At 39.9% G+C, this 15733-nt stretch overlaps 1 protein-coding gene across 4 annotated transcripts in view; it reads right to left on the minus strand.

Moving 5' to 3' along the window:
- Positions 1–14095, minus strand: part of ALS2 (alsin Rho guanine nucleotide exchange factor ALS2) — a 74501-nt gene extending 60406 nt beyond the window's left edge. The window contains exons 1-3 of one of the 4 annotated variants that reach the window (XM_044241318.1): positions 14038–14095; positions 13614–13702; positions 352–431 (exon numbers count right to left, since the gene is read on the minus strand). In XM_044241318.1, the coding sequence (XP_044097253.1) occupies positions 352–371 (20 nt within the window). In that variant the 5' untranslated portion in view covers positions 372–431; positions 13614–13702; positions 14038–14095. Of the gene's footprint in view, positions 1–351; positions 432–8209; positions 8270–13613; positions 13941–14037 lie in introns of those variants that run through there. The other 3 variants (XM_044241319.1, XM_044241322.1, XM_044241320.1) reach the window with 3 other exon arrangements.
- Between the last annotated feature and the right edge of the window lie 1638 nt (positions 14096–15733).

Raw genomic sequence — 15733 nt, forward strand, 5'->3', positions numbered from 1 at the left:
AAAGGAGAGCCACAAACTCAATCCTGTTTTCTAAGGGTAGAAGAGGATTAAAACTAATAAAGCTATGCCTGAAGACCTGAAATTATTTGTGAGAAAAAAGAGCTTCAAAAGCTTTAAAATGATGAAGACACTTTCTGCCTTTATACAAGCATAAGAAAGAAACCAGCAACAAAGCTTATCACTAATCAGTTTTATTATAGTATCTTTCTCTCTTTACCAATCAACATAAACATCACTATTCCTACTTAATAACCACAAACTAGAAAATTAAACCAAAGAGAAGCTACATGTATGTGGAACAGCTTGTTGTGTTTTCCTAGAAGAACAAGGTAAAAGAAGAAATGCCTTTACCTTCTCTTCTTTGAGTCCATCGGTCAGGGGGAGCACTCCATCATCAAATCACTTCTTCTTTGTGAAAAGTATGTAAAGACCTAGATGGCAAACACAGGTAAGCACAAAAAGCAATGAAAGCATACGGTGCTACTTCATTCCTCAGATTTTAAAAAAAGGGGGGGGGGGCAGCTCTCTAACAAGTGCACATTCACTAGGCAATAAATATGCAGCGAAACTATTTCAACTATTTCATATCCCGCCTGCCAAAGTCGAATATCTAGACTGAGCCTGCCCACTGAGCTTATAAAAATGCCTGCTGACCATCTAATGTAACGTCAAAGGAAGACCAGACTGCCTATAATTAAACTGTACTTTGTCAGGCACTGGATTTTATTTTTTTTATTATAAATAAGGAAGTTCAATCTGAAAATTCTTTTTCTTACCCATTTCACACACTTTAAGGGTTACTTTTAAAACGCTTCTGGAACACATAAACATATAAACACCAATTAAATAAGAAAGAATTTCTAAAATCTCTTCAGTAATGTATCAGATTCAAGTAGTTTTAATTTACAGTTTTCAGCAATGCACACAAAAAATTACATTATTAAAGTTAGAAAGATTTATATTTATCGGAACTAGGAGTATTTTCCTCAAATCAACCTCAACTCGAAACCATAGTACAAAAGGCTGGAGAAAATGGGGTTTTAAAATATCTGTTTCTTGGGCGCCTGGGTGGCTCAGTGGGTTAAGCCACTACCTTCGGCTCAGGTCATGATCTCAGGGTCCTGGGATCGAGTCCCGCATCGGGCTCTCTGCTCAGCAGGGAGTCTGCTTCCCTCTCTCTCTCTCTGCCTGCCTCTCCATCTACTTGTGATTTCTCTCTGTCAAATAAATAAATAAAATCTTTAAAAAAATAAAATAAAATATCTGTTTCTGTTTCAAAATCCACCATTTAATAATAAAGAGTTATATGAAATTACGGTACAAATATCATGACCAATCAGTTTAGAAACTCAGTGTTTAATAAAGAGACAGAAATATAAATAAGCAGGCAGAAATACTCGGTGCATTTCAACCAAAAATTCATATTTTTAAGGGCACCAAAACTCATGAAAATACATAATGGCAATGAGGTTTTGTTTGTGTCAACCATAAAAAGACCAAAGCCAAATTTATGATTTTCCTGCAAAGGATATGGCATGGTCACTGTACTCTGAAAAGAGCCCATACCAGCAGGAGTGATGTAAGACCCATCTGTTTACTCCAGGTTGCCTGTGAATTCTTACCGTTTGCCATCTGTGTATCTGGAGGAAATTACTCTCTACCTAATGCTTATTTTAGGAAGATTTTGAATCAAAGTTGGACGAAGGGTAGCATGTAAATAAAACATACACCTGAATAGATTTAATACGTGCTATTAATTTAATAAATGATTATTTTTAAAGAACTATGATTATTAAGTGGTACTACGCCTTGTGATAATAATTAACCATTAGGAAAATGTATAGTTCATGGTATACAGAGAAATTCTTGAAGCCAGATCTAACCTGTGTTTATCCATCAGAGATCAAGGAATAACTAACTGCTCCCTTGACTAAAGTTAAACACTACCCAGCACAAACCAGAGAACACCTCCGGGAGGGTGTGGAAGTACATATGCGAGCACACTCTGCTTCCATCACTGACTGACTGACTGAATGTAAATTGAATTTTATCCTACTGCCTGACAATCAAAAATGTTGAGACCCTTTTGGTGAAGTGAACAAAACAGTCAGGCTTTTTCCTCTTTTAGTGTTACATTTTTTAAATACAGAGTTTTCTTAAAGTAGATTTCATCTTTTGCCATATTTTCACCACCGCGCATTTTTCCAAATCCAAATGGAATTAAAGCCAGAAAAACTGTTTTGTAACTTCCTTTTGTTACTTACTATATATGCTAGGCAGAATAATGGTCCCCAAAGATGCCCACAACCTAATGCCAAGAACCTATGAATAGCTTAGGTTAATGGCAAAGGGGAACTCGAGTTGCTAATCAGCTGACCTGAAGACAGGGAGATTACTGGGTTATCCTTGTGTTTATCACAAGCCTCCTTAGAAGTGCCGAGAAGGAGGCAGAAGGAGTCCGAGAAAGAGATGTGCTGACACGGTCAGAGAGACGGCTGGCTTTGAAGATGGGAAGGCGGGGAGCATAAACCAAAGGATGTGGGTGGCCTCTAGATGCTGGAAAAGGCAAGGAAACAGATTCTCTCCTTTTCACCTCCGGAAAAGAATGTAGCCCTTCTGACACCTTGATTTTAGCCCAGTGAGACTCGTGTCATACTTTTAATCCAAAGAACCGCAAAAACAAGAAATTTGTGTTAACCACTAAATTTGTAGCGATTTGTTAAACAGCAACAGAAAGCTAGCTAATGTACTATTTCATAGACATCTTTCTATATCAGTATTTATAAATCTGTCTCATTTTGCTTTAATCAGTTTGACTTCTTCCAAGAAGATACATCTGAGACTCAGAGCAATGAGAAAGAAATGACAGCTAAGAAAACGTAACTAGAAAAGAATACTACAGCTAAAGGTGGAAAGCTTGTGTTACAAAGTTTTATCTCACATACTTAAATGTAACTCTTTTCAACCTAACATTCTTTCTTGGGCATGAAGCCTACATTAAAAACAAAACAAAATAAAACAAACCTAACATTCTTTCTCAATTAATGTATCTGTAAGAAAAAGTAAACCTGAAATTTTTGTTTTTCTAGTATTTTTATGATCCTCTATAAGGAAATTTTTAAGATTTGCCTCAAGCATTCAAATAGCACCTAAACTTCCTTTAATCTCTCTCATTGCTTCACATGTTTGTTATAAAACTGCCTAATCATGGGGTTTCTTCTGGGGATAGTTCTCTCCAGATAAACTTTAAGGTTCTCATTCTACATTCCTTTGGGAGACAGAATCCCTAAACTCTGCTTCTTTTCTACTATTATAGTAACTTTCCTTCAGATGCCTTTATTATATTAATTAGCTCTGATAAAGAAACCGTGTGATGTTGTACAGTCAAAATATGGAGTCCTCAGGCGCCTGGGTGGCTCAGTGGGTTGAGCCTGCCTTCCGCTTGGGTCATGATCTCAGGATCCTGGGATCGAGTCCCGCATCGGGAACTCTCGGCTCAGTGGGGGGCCTGCTTCCTCCTCTCTCTCTCTGCCTGCCTCTCTGCTTACTTGTAATCTCTGTCAAAAAAATAAATAAAATCTTAAAAAAAAAATATGGGGTCCTCTTTTGCCTTGCATGGTCTTTCAGAGATCAAGGACATCTGCAAAATGAGCAAAACAAACTCAAGCATCCCCTCCAGCTCTTAAATTCTATGAGTCACAGAACAAAGCTAGATTCATGTTAAGGAATGCCATCTATACTTTAAATTATCTCCTTTACAGTGAAAGGTAAAGCAGTTAAACTCTCAGATGGCCCTTTAAAACAAAAACCAAACCCTGGTTCTTAACAATCTGACTCCATCTTTAGATCCCATTGGAAACAACCTCCTGCTACATTTAAGAGAGAAATAAGCTACCTTGTACGAGCAGAGGGTATGCTTTTAACACCATGATCTGAGAGTGCCCCCCCAAAAATGTGGTCTAGGCATCCGAATTGTTAGATAAAGCTACAAATGATCTACAGATTCACAAAACCCTAACCAGAAATCCAAAGTACCCCCCCGTCAAATGAATAAAATCTTTAAAAAAGAAAGAAAGAAAAATCCAAGCCCAAAAAACTCTGAAAACTAAGTTTTTTCATAATTCAAACTCTGGCAAAATCTAATCTGTTTTAAACTTATCTGATAGGAAACCTGACCTGAACTAATATGAGGTTAGTTTTTGCCCCTTTAGTGTGAATAGTCATATATTTTGCTGTAGAAATATTAATATTAAAGGGGCAACTGGTTGGCTCAGTCAGTAGAATGTGTGACTCTTGGTCTTGGGGGTTTATGTTCAAGCCCCATATTGGATGTACAGATTACTTAAAAATAATTTTAAAATCTTTTTCAAAAAAATATTAATATGGTTATGGGGTGGTACCAAAGATCCCACAGAAAGTGTTACATAATACATGGTTTATGCACATCACTTTAAATATCAAAAAATTCTGAATTCTAAAACATACATTGCCTCAAGGGGTCCAAGAAAGGCACTTGGAACTTGTATTTTTTTTTTTTTTAAGATTTATTTATTTGAGGGACGCCTGGGTGGCTCAGTTCGTTGGGCAGCTGCCTTCGGCTCAGGTCATGATCCCAGCGTCCTGGGATCGAGTCCCGCATCGGGCTCCTTGCTCGACAGGGAGCCTGCTTCTCCCTCTGCCTGCCTCTCTGTCTGCCTGTGCTCGCTCCCTCTCCCTCTCTCTCTGACAAATAAATAAAGGAAATCTTTAAAAAAAAAAAAAAGATTTATTTATTTGAGAGAGAGAGAGAGAGAGCAAGCTTGAGCAGGGAGAGAGACAGAGATAGAGGGAAACAATCCTCAAGACTCCCTGCTGAGCACAGAGCCTGACAAGGGGCTTGATCCCAGGACTCTAAGATCATGACCTGAGCCAAAATCAGGAGTTGGAAGCTTAACCCACTGAGATCCTCAGGAACCCTCAGGAACCTGTATTCTAAAACAAACAACTATCATTTTTGGTAGGGGTGCCCAACTTTTAACTATTTTATATTTCCTTTAGTTACTTTTAATATAAACTTCATCTTGACCAGTATATTAGAAAGTTGCATTGCTTACAAAACATTCTATAGGTGCTTTAACAATGTATTCCAATGGTGATGATTTACATTTGTCTCAAAAGTTTTAAGTCTATTTTATGGTAAACATATTCACATACAGTGCCCAAATTAATTTTGCAAGGAGTATCCTTGCAAATACTGACCTGGCTCATCTTCTCGGTAGAAGAAGGAAGCCTAGGTTCTTTAATTTCATACAAAGTTACCAATTTGGTAGAAGAGAAAGAGGTAAACAAATGGGAGAGGTATACTGTCCTAGAACAACTAGGACCTGGTGATATATTAGATATAACTGGAATATAAAGAAGGAGGTATCAAAAATGATTTCTAGGTTCTCCCTTGAACTGTGTATTGGTGGTACTATTTACCATGATGGAGAAGAGTAAAAAAAGATAGGATTCTGGGGGCACCTGGGTGGCTCAGTGGGTTAAAGCCTCTGCCTTCGGCCCAGCTCATGATCCTAGGGTCCTGGGATCGAGCCCTGCATCGGGCTCTCTGCTCGGCAGGGAGCCTGCTCCCCAACCCCCACGCCCACTTGTGATCTTTGCCTGTCAAATAAATACATTAAAAAAAAAGATAGGATTCTGAAGTACAAGATTCTGGTTAAGATAAGGGTTTTTTTAATGTTAATTTCAAGATGCCAGTGAGAAATCCTACGGTACCTAGCAAAAGCAGCTAAATACATGAGTACGAAGTTGAGGAAAAAAGTCTCAGCTATTGATACAAACTTGGGAGGCATATGGATAATATGTGAAATGAAGACAATGCAGAGTATCACTGGGTGTGTCCTAAGAGAAAGGGAGGAACAAAACCAAGCGGTAAGGAGGTCCTGCACCTAGAGGTTGGTCAGGACGAGGAACAAGCGATAACAACTGGCTGAGAAGGGACCTGAGAGGTGGGAGAAGCATGAGGCTATGTGCGCCCATAAAAGCAAAGCAGAGTGTTTCCAGGAGAAAGGCCTGGTCAGTTAGGTCAATGCTGCTGGGGTCTCACAGGATGAGAGCTGAAAAGTGTCCAGTGCATATGCCAACACGGAAATCAATGAGGAGCATGGCCACAGTTTCAGTGGTGATAGGGGACTGAAAACCAGATTGTAGTAGGTTGACTTTAAATGCGAGGTAAAGGGTGCCTGGGTGGCTCGGTGGGTTAAGCTGCTGCCTTCGGCTCAGGTCATGATCCCAGGGTTCTGGGATCGAGTCCCGCATTGGGCTCTCTGCTGAGCAGGAAGCCTGCTTCCTCCTCTCTCTCTCTCTGCCTGCTTCTCTGCCTACTTGTGATCTCTCTCTGTCAAATAAATAAATAAAATCTTTTTAACAATAAATAAATAAATAAATAAATAAATGCGAGGTAAAAAATAAATAAAAATAAAAGGGAGGTAAAGCACAAGAAAATTAAGTTCATGTAAAGGACTCTTTTGAAAAACACTGTCAAAATTACAGAAATGGAGCAATACCTAGAGAAGAATGTGAAGATAAAGGGTGTGGTTTTTGTATGTGCAGGGCTGGGGAGATGATAGAAAAGAAGCGTGTTTGCATTGACAATGACACCAATCCCAGATGCAAGGGACAGAGGGAAGAAACAAGGTCCTGGACAAAGTGAAAGAGGACAGCATCTGGAACACGTGTTTTAGAACTGATCTTTCACAGGAGGAAGGGTCTATGTTTTAATGAAAAAGGAAAGAGATCTAGAGTACAGATACACAGACACAGTTACAGATATAGACAGGGGTACAGATTTCGTGGTGAGAGAGAGTCTCATATGATGCCATCTGTTAAGCGACTAGGACTTCCGAGTCCATGTGTGCTATGTATTCCAATCTCACTCCAGTCATTCTGTTTCTTGATTCCATCTTGCCATATTATACATTTTTGCAAACTGCCTTAAATCCCTTTATGACAGCAGAATATAAATTTTTAAAAAATTTAACGTGCAACAGAAATTTGCTAGTGAACTACTATCTCACTTGCAAAGAGAAAATTAAATCATGCAGGATTCTCTTCGTTCATCCCTAGTAAACTTTACTCTCTGGATAAAATCCTTTTCCCTTAACGATTCAGTGAAAGATAAATTTGTAAGTCATAAATACATCAACTTTCAAATGCTGAAATTTCCACAACCAACACCACACTTTTTTTTTTTTTTTGTCTATTATGTTCCGGGTATGCCAGTCTAAAATTTCTGTGAAAGCCAAAAATGTCTTATTCTCTATTATAGCCCAGCTGCTTAACATAGTCCTGATCTATAACAAGTACTCAATAAACATCTGTGGCGAGATTAGGCCCACATAAAGGAGCTCCTGTACTTAAGGAGTTTACATGCTATCATGTTCTGTCTTTCTGGCTAGAATCACGGCTCTCTATAGACATCACCCTCAAAGAAAAGCCAGTAAAACAGCACTTCCAGGCTTACTCTCTTGTCTCACTTACTGTTTTAAAATAGCTTTATTGATTAGACAACTGCAATAATTGTAGCTACAAGAGTAATGATAATTAGAGATTAGAATGACAAGACATTAAGACAGGACAATAAACAACAGAGTAGTAAATTGTATTTCGTGTCCACTGCAAAATTTTAAAATTGCAGGCGCTTACACGTTCTCTCCAAAGTTTGAATTGGCTTCATTTTATTAAAATATAGTAAGCCAGGGGCACCTGGGTGGCACCTGAACGGCTGGCTCAGTTGGCTGAGTGGCCGACGCCTGATTTCAGCTCATGTAATGACCTCAGGGTCCTCGGATGTAGCCCCCATGTCAGGCTCTACACACAGTGCGGAGTCTGCTTGTGGATTCTCTCTCCCCCTCTGCCCCTAGCCCAGCATGGGCACACTCTCATTCTCTCTCTCTCTCAAATAAATAATCTTTTTTAAAAATTTTAAATGTTGTAAACCAGACCTTATATAATGAATGTAGTAAACAATAATTTAAGACACTATACTATTTCACACATGGCAAATGCTCAATGAATATTTTTTTAGAGACTCAGTCAATATATTTATACATGGATCAAAGCAAATTATGACCTGACTTACTATACTATCTATACACCAGTAACTGCTGCTTCCTGGGTATCCCACCACGGAAGCCTTTCCCAACACTGATGAAGGTTGGGGAACACTCACCTTGCGCTGCAGCCTTGACAAACCAACCATCACCAGAGGCGGAGGCCACTTCAAATCCCGGTCCTCTTAGCCTTAATTACAACACAGAAGGCAGTCTGTGATACAACTATGGGAGCTGACTGGCCCGTTAAATACTGACCCAGAGTTCAAGGATTTAGTAAATTAACACACTGAATAAAGCTAGCCTAGAAAGTACTTATTATTTATTATGTTGTTACTAATGGAATAATGCACTCACTAAGTCATTGATTCAAAATATATTATAAACTTCTGGAGGTCAGGAACTATGATTTATTCATTGGTGCATTCTTGTAACCATAGTAACCACTAGGTACAAGTGGGCTATGTTTAAGTGAGGACTCAGTGAGAGATGCCACTTCCAAATGATGTAGATTTCCATCACCTATAATTAAAGTCAATATAGGACACAAAAGGAAAGTATCTACTTATGATAAAAACTCTCAGTTTGCTGATGGTATTTCCTAACAATGAAGATGCTTTTATTTCATGTCAGTTCACAAATATTATACAACCCAGGAAATAACAGTCTCTGTCTTAGTACATGGAGACTGATTTGGTGCCATCAGGGACACAACACTTCACGGTCTCTCTCTCACGAGCTGCTATTTTCCCCTTGAAAATTACAAAAACTACACTCTTCTGATAGTGAAAATCCTCTAAAATGGATATTACCCATGGGCAGAGGGGCAAGGAGGGGGGTAAATACAGTAAAACAAACGCCCAGCAATGCCCATTTAGCTCCTTTTTGTATCCACTGCAAAATTTTTAAAATAATTTTCCCAAATTAAAATCTCCATGAAACATTTTGATGGATATTATACTAGGAACTGAATTTCAAATTCTCAGGTACTGTAACAATTTGTGTCTGTTATTACATGATAGAGTATAATTTCTGATACAAATTGTTTATTCCTTTAATATTTTGCTACTATTCTCTCATTTAAATGGCCACAATTTTTTTTTAAAATAATACTACACAAATACATTTCAAAGTATGTTGGCTTATTTTACCAATCAAAAACATCTGGGACTTAAGGTCATCATGGGGCCATATAACTGAACAGGGGGTATACATGCCAAAAAATAGTGTTCTGGAGACATAAATCCCACTTATTTTGAAAATGCTAGTAACAGGTATTCTTCTTTTCTTTTTTAAGATTTTATTTATTTATTTGAGAGAGAGAGAGGAAAGAGAGAGAAAGCCGGGGGGAGTGGTAGGCAGAGAGAGAAGCAGGACCCTGGGATCATGACCTGAGCTGAAGGCAGATGCTTAACTGACTGAGCCACCCAGGCGCCCCATATAGCAGGTATTCTTCATTAGGAATCAAAGTTTATTTAACTCAAGTTTAAATACCGAGGTTAAATAAGGGATCAGCTACTAAATTTACTATTCACTACTTGAACCATTTAACACATGCTCATCATGTTTACTTATTAATACTTATTTAAGAGAGAATTGGATTTTCTTTGAGCAGTAACTAGGACACCTGCAGTCACAGTATAAATTCAGTTTCACCACCCAAACTTTAAAAATAAGTGTTAATGACCACATGATATCTGTGGTCATGTCGTATCTGAGTCACTCTATCCAAATTCCTTTTAGGACTTTATGATATATTCTGCTCCCCTATCCTTTGAGAGATCATGATCAATGTAAGCTTGCATTCCCCAAGAGTCTCTAGAATGTAAATTCCTCTGTAACCTTTTAAGGAAGTATTCCTCATCTTAAGAAAAGCATTTTCACAGGAGCACAAGTCAAACAGCAAAATAAAATTGACTAAATAATTGGTCTGTCTCCTCTCCTTAAAAAAGCTTTACACGGTGGAGCTACAGTGGCACATCCTTTTCCTATTACATAAAGAAAAGAATTATTTTTCCATAGACAACTACCATGAGACTAGAAAGTAAAATGAAGAAAGCATACCAGAAGAGAGCCCTAATTATAAATAAAAAATTTATTTTTAAATTTTTTTTCTCTAATTACACAGAACTTAAATGAGAATAGAATTAAAGTTAAAATTTAAGTGCTAGTTTCACAAACTATCTTAATTATACATAAACCTGTAAAAATAATGATTAACTCCATGTTGATCTCCCATCAGTTTTAACAAATGTTAACATATTTTTATATTTGCTTCAACTATTTTTAAAATAGAAAGAAACATTACACAATTTTCTGAAAGAGCTCCACCCAAACTTACCTCCCAGAGTTAGCCACTATTCTTAATGTGTTTTATTTTCCGTATGTTCTTGTACCTTAATGTATTTCATTAGATACACAGGTAAGCTATATTCTTTTAAAACTGCATAAATGCATCCTATTGTAGACATCCTTTGGCAACCTGCTTCTTCACTCATTATTATGCACTTAAGATGTATCCACGTTGATAAGTATGGATCTTGTTCATTCATTTTTACTTGGGGATAGGATTTCATTGCATGAATAAACCATAGTTTATCCATTAACCTACTAAAGTACAGCTGGATTGTTCTACTTCATTGCTATTTTAAGAACTGCTATAATCATCTTTGCTGCATGCTTGCCTGGGCAGTTGCCCTAAGTTTAGTTAAGAATTCAACTCAACAAAAATTTGGTTGCGGAAGAACCCCAAAACGAAAGTTACCCATCCAGATGCCATCATTGGGTTTAACCACCATGTTCCTAACAGAGAGATCATGTGAAATGAAGAACTGTATGAGGATGCTAAAGAACAAAATTTATTTGATAATTTTTATTTAATAAATAAATAATTTTTATTATTTACATTATATGTAAAAGAGAACCATGAGTTGATTAGTGAAATTAACGATACTAAAGTTTATCTCTATGAGCATAATTCTCTGGTAGCCAACTGAAACTCTATGAAACTGCCCCAGTCTGTACATTTTCTCCAAAAAAGAAGTCTCTATTAGGGGTGCCTGGGTGGCTCAGTCGATTAACTGCCTGCCCTGGGCTCAGGTCATGATCCCAGAGTCCCAGCGCTGAGCCCCACATTGGGATCCCTGCTCTGTGGGGAGTCTGCTTCTCCCTCTGCCCCTCACCCCACTCTCGTGTGAGTGCTCTCTCTCAAATAAATAAAATCTTAAAAAAAAAAAAAGAAAGAAAAAGAAAAAGAAGTCTATATGAAAGAGTAATCCTGCAAGAGCCCAAACAAGTACTCATTATCTCACTGATTTAAATATTTTTGCTCTACCCATGTGGATCACTTACTTCAGCTACTGTACCAACTTCTCAGCTAATCTACCAACTGTGTGATGCAACGAACATCCAGACATAATGTAAAGACAGCACCTGAACATATATAGTGTAAGAGATAGGTATAGGAAAATAAATGCAACATTCAAAAGAACCATGTCACAGTTTGTTACTATTTTATTTGTGGTTACTATGCCTTTTCTTAAAGACTGATAACCTACAAAGTCGACTACTCTCTTATTACTGATGACTGAATTATCTGGTTTTCAACAGAGAAGGGTAACAAGAAAGAAAAACAGCTTTTACAAAAAGCTCTACAGGTAAAATCTCTAATATAGTTGGAATATGTGCTAGGTTTAATCCCACAAAGTTATAAAAAGGGCTAAATGATCTAGAAAGTCATTAAAATCCTCACAGCACTCCTCGGAGTGTCTGAGAAAGAGGCTCAACCTCTTACTACCTAAAAGCACACCTTCTTTTACATCATCTCAAAAATCACCAATTTTTACCTTTCTTTGTAGTTTTTTAACTCATACCTTACCTAGTGTCCTATTCATAAAAGATTATAAAAGGTTTTTAGAAGTCAGTCATATTCTTCAGAAATACCCTTAAAATGGACTCAGCAGTACTGCATTAAACCCATACTTTTTGTAGAAAAGTAATTAATAGAACTCTCTCCCCCTAATCACACAAAAGTGAAATCACGGGTCAGTGAAGTTCTTAACACACTCTTGTGTCTTTAACAGTCAAAATGCCCAAAATTAAGTGTCTCAGAAGAACGTAAATTCTGAAAGGCTGAAATCTGAACAGAAGAATTCCCGTTGGTACTGCTTCAATCTACTTAAAAAAAATAAGAGGATTACCTGATACAACTCGGAACCCCCCACCCCAACACCAGATGACCTTTTGGTACTTTATTTTCTGGATCATTATCTTTTCAAATGTTAATATTGTGAAACAGATTTTAATTTCTCTTGCTATAACTATGAACCCTGAATATGCCAATACAGTTCATAGTTCGCAAACTAAGTAATAAATGTAAACTAAGTATAGATTCCAAAAGCATCTTTCACACTAAAAAACCCTTACTGAATACCAAAGTTACTACAGACCAACCAGAAGACCTAGTTCCTGTAACTATCAGATATCTGTATCAGTAAATTATCTGGAAACTATTCCCTGAATTTAAAAAGCGAATTATATTTTTCTAAATATATTCAGTTCTCTTTCCCACTTAGAAAACAGTGAGTCAGTGTGGGTCATGAGATAGTGGAAGAAGAAATAATTATAAAAATAGGAAATATATATGTACTGAAGATTTACCACAGCCAGCACTGTCATAATACACGAACCATTAAAAGTAAAGGTACTTTTATGAGAAAGGTACTTTAATCCTCAATTCAGAAGAAAAATAATGTAGAAAAGTTAAGTAACTTTCCCCAAATCAAAGAATAAGTGAATGTGATGTCAGGTATGTCCATAACCAAAGCCCATGCTTGCTTACATTATTAAGATTAAAATATTGCAATTTACTGCAAAAGCAAATTTTTCACTGCCTTAAATACTCATTAACCCAAGAGTCAAGTGGTCACTCGAAATCATTCATATTCATGATAAACCGGGGGCGGGGGGGGGGGGAGTGGACCAATATCTTGCTGAATTTTGATACCTGTTCCGAATAAACACACATCGCACTACTTTATTCTATAAGGCCTTTTAAAGAACATATATAGCCACCAACAAATTTAAAAGGCAAGAGACAAAGATCTGTGTTTAACAGTTATTGCTTTTTCCGTCCTAGAGAGAATACTGTATTTGAATATGCCGCTTTAGCCGGTGTGTTTTTCCTCTTCCCTCATCATCAAAGCCCTAAGTAAGCCAGAGTACAACACTCCTGCCAACCTACAGCCGTTTGTCTCCAAAGTAGCCCTGCTACCCAGAGGACCAACAATAGCGTCGGGACCTTTCCTAATGACAGACCGATGTTACTTTTCCGTCTTCGGCTCTTAAAAGAACTGCTCGCCCTCTGATGCTCACTTGACACGCCAAAGGACTCGGTTAAACGACTCATTCTTATTATCAAAGTCATTGTCTTTTTCAGCAACCGCCCTTTCAAGCCCACGAAGCACCAGGTCCACCCTCCACTGTGATCTGCATCCTTGGGGCAAACCCGCCTGGGACACTCACCAAGGTTCGCGGCCAGGGACCCCGGTTTCGGTGCCGAGCGCCTGGAGAGGGCATTCAATAAATCCTCATGAATGGGTGAAGGAAAGGACCTGTGGGTGGAGGCGGGAAAGGGGTCGTGAAAGAACTTCCCGCCGCTCAGACCAATGCAGTGGCACCCCGTCTGGGGAGGGAAGTAAGGGGGCGAGTGGGAGAACCTGGGGCCGGGACAGGGGGCCGTGTCGGGTGCTCCTTGGCGGGCAGGAGCCGACGGTCGGACGCAAGCCTTTTGGAAGACGCGGGCGCCGTCTCTGTGGGTCACCAAGCGCGCTCCCGGGCCTCGGTCTGAGCCTCCGCCTCTCTCTCCTACCCCGGCCTCCCGCACACAGGACAGCCGGGCCGGGGCCCTGCGAAGCCAAGGGCCCACCGGAGACTCAGCCTCGCTCACCTGACGCTACACCGGCAGCACCGCGGTCTGCATCCGGCGCGAGCTTCCCAGCCCAGCGGGTCCCTGAGATCAGCTGATTCACCGGGGGGCGGGGCCTCTGGGGGGGCGGGGCGGCCAGCTAGTGTGAAGGCGGGCCGGGATCGCCCCCTGAAATAGGTGGAGTTAGACGCCGACGGCGTCTGATAGGGATCAAAATTATCCAAGAGGCCTTAGGCACTGTGGGTAATGTCCTCGGGAGTACTGCCCCTCCCTCAGGATAGGGCGGAGCCACCAGGCCTAAAAAAACGCGCTTGGACGGTGACGTAACATGGAGTCGCCGGGGCCTAACTACCCGGGAGCTTCCATGGTAACAGATGGTGAGGAAAGTGACCCGGAGCAGCAGGCATTTTGCTGCCACCTCAAACTGCAGAAGTCAGAAGGATGAGTTCGCTACTCTTTACAGGGAAAAGGCTAGAATATCTTCTGCTTCTACGGGCTATACCCTAACGGTAGTCCCGTCCGCCCCGCAAATGACGTCATTGGCAAGCGGCGCCAGTTGATCCTAGTGTCCACGCTGTTTTTACATGGTTGCAACCCCGAAAGGTGCAGTGGGGTAGGAGGAAATAAATTGGTATCTTTTATGATTCCCCACAACGTTCCCCAATATACGATCTGGGTAAAACTAGTCTGAAGGCTCAGCACACAGTTTCGCAACAGTCTGCTTGTTGCAGCCGCAGCCCCACCCCGACTCAGCTCGCGGCTGGTTTAAGTCCTCTCAGGAAGATTTTCCCGAGCCGTCACCTTTGGCACACAGTGCGTGCGAACTTTCTGCTGCCAGGCAATGTGCCATCTCTGAGCCTGCAAACCTGCATTCAGTCCATCAGCGACAGAGATACAAAGTCTGAAGTTCCTTTGCATAAACGTTCTGTCACGTTCACCTTCAGCCCAGTGCATCCTTGATCCTCCGCCCACCTGCAAAATCGTTAAGGTCTGCACCAATTCGGCCAACCTTGTCCACTCTTGCACCAGTGCTAAAAACAACATAACCTTGAGAATTGGCAGCGCTGCAAACGAAGGGTGTCCAGCTTCAGTCGGGACTTACATGTGGGCAGGCAATCTTGCGAAGCCTAGAACAGTCCTTAACACCTGGCTACTAGGAACTTCTCTTTTATTCCCAACCCGCACACGTTGCTAACTGAACTTTACCTACCCTTCGGTAAACAGTTTTAAAAATGAAAATTTAATGTGCTATGGTGAGTGCTGTGAAGTGTGTAAACCTGGCGATTCACAGACCTGTACCCCTGGGGCTGATAATGCATTATATGCTTGTTTAAAATTTTTTAAAAATGAAAATTTAAAAATTGTCTCCTACGTTTCTGAGGAAAATGGGACCACTTGGGATGGATTGCTCTAACTCCCACTAACCACTATTACAAAACCTACCTGCAGCCCTAGTCTTTAAGTCTTCCTTTTCCTGATTTCTCCTTGGCCTCTGGGACACACTCCTTCCGGGTTTTCCCCCTATTTCTTCAGACCTAACTCTAACCCTAACCTGTCCCTTAAGTTCTTGGACTGAATAAATATTTATTGCATACTTTATTTTGTGCCAGGCACTATTCTAGGCACTAGAGAGACATGATAATGAACAAAGCAGACAAGGGTCATCGCTCTAGTGGAACTTCCACTCTGGTAGTGCAGAAAAATCATTCCAAAGATG

This window comes from Neovison vison, chromosome 3, assembly GCF_020171115.1.
Source record: "Neovison vison isolate M4711 chromosome 3, ASM_NN_V1, whole genome shotgun sequence".
Lineage (NCBI taxonomy): Eukaryota > Metazoa > Chordata > Mammalia > Carnivora > Mustelidae > Neogale > Neogale vison.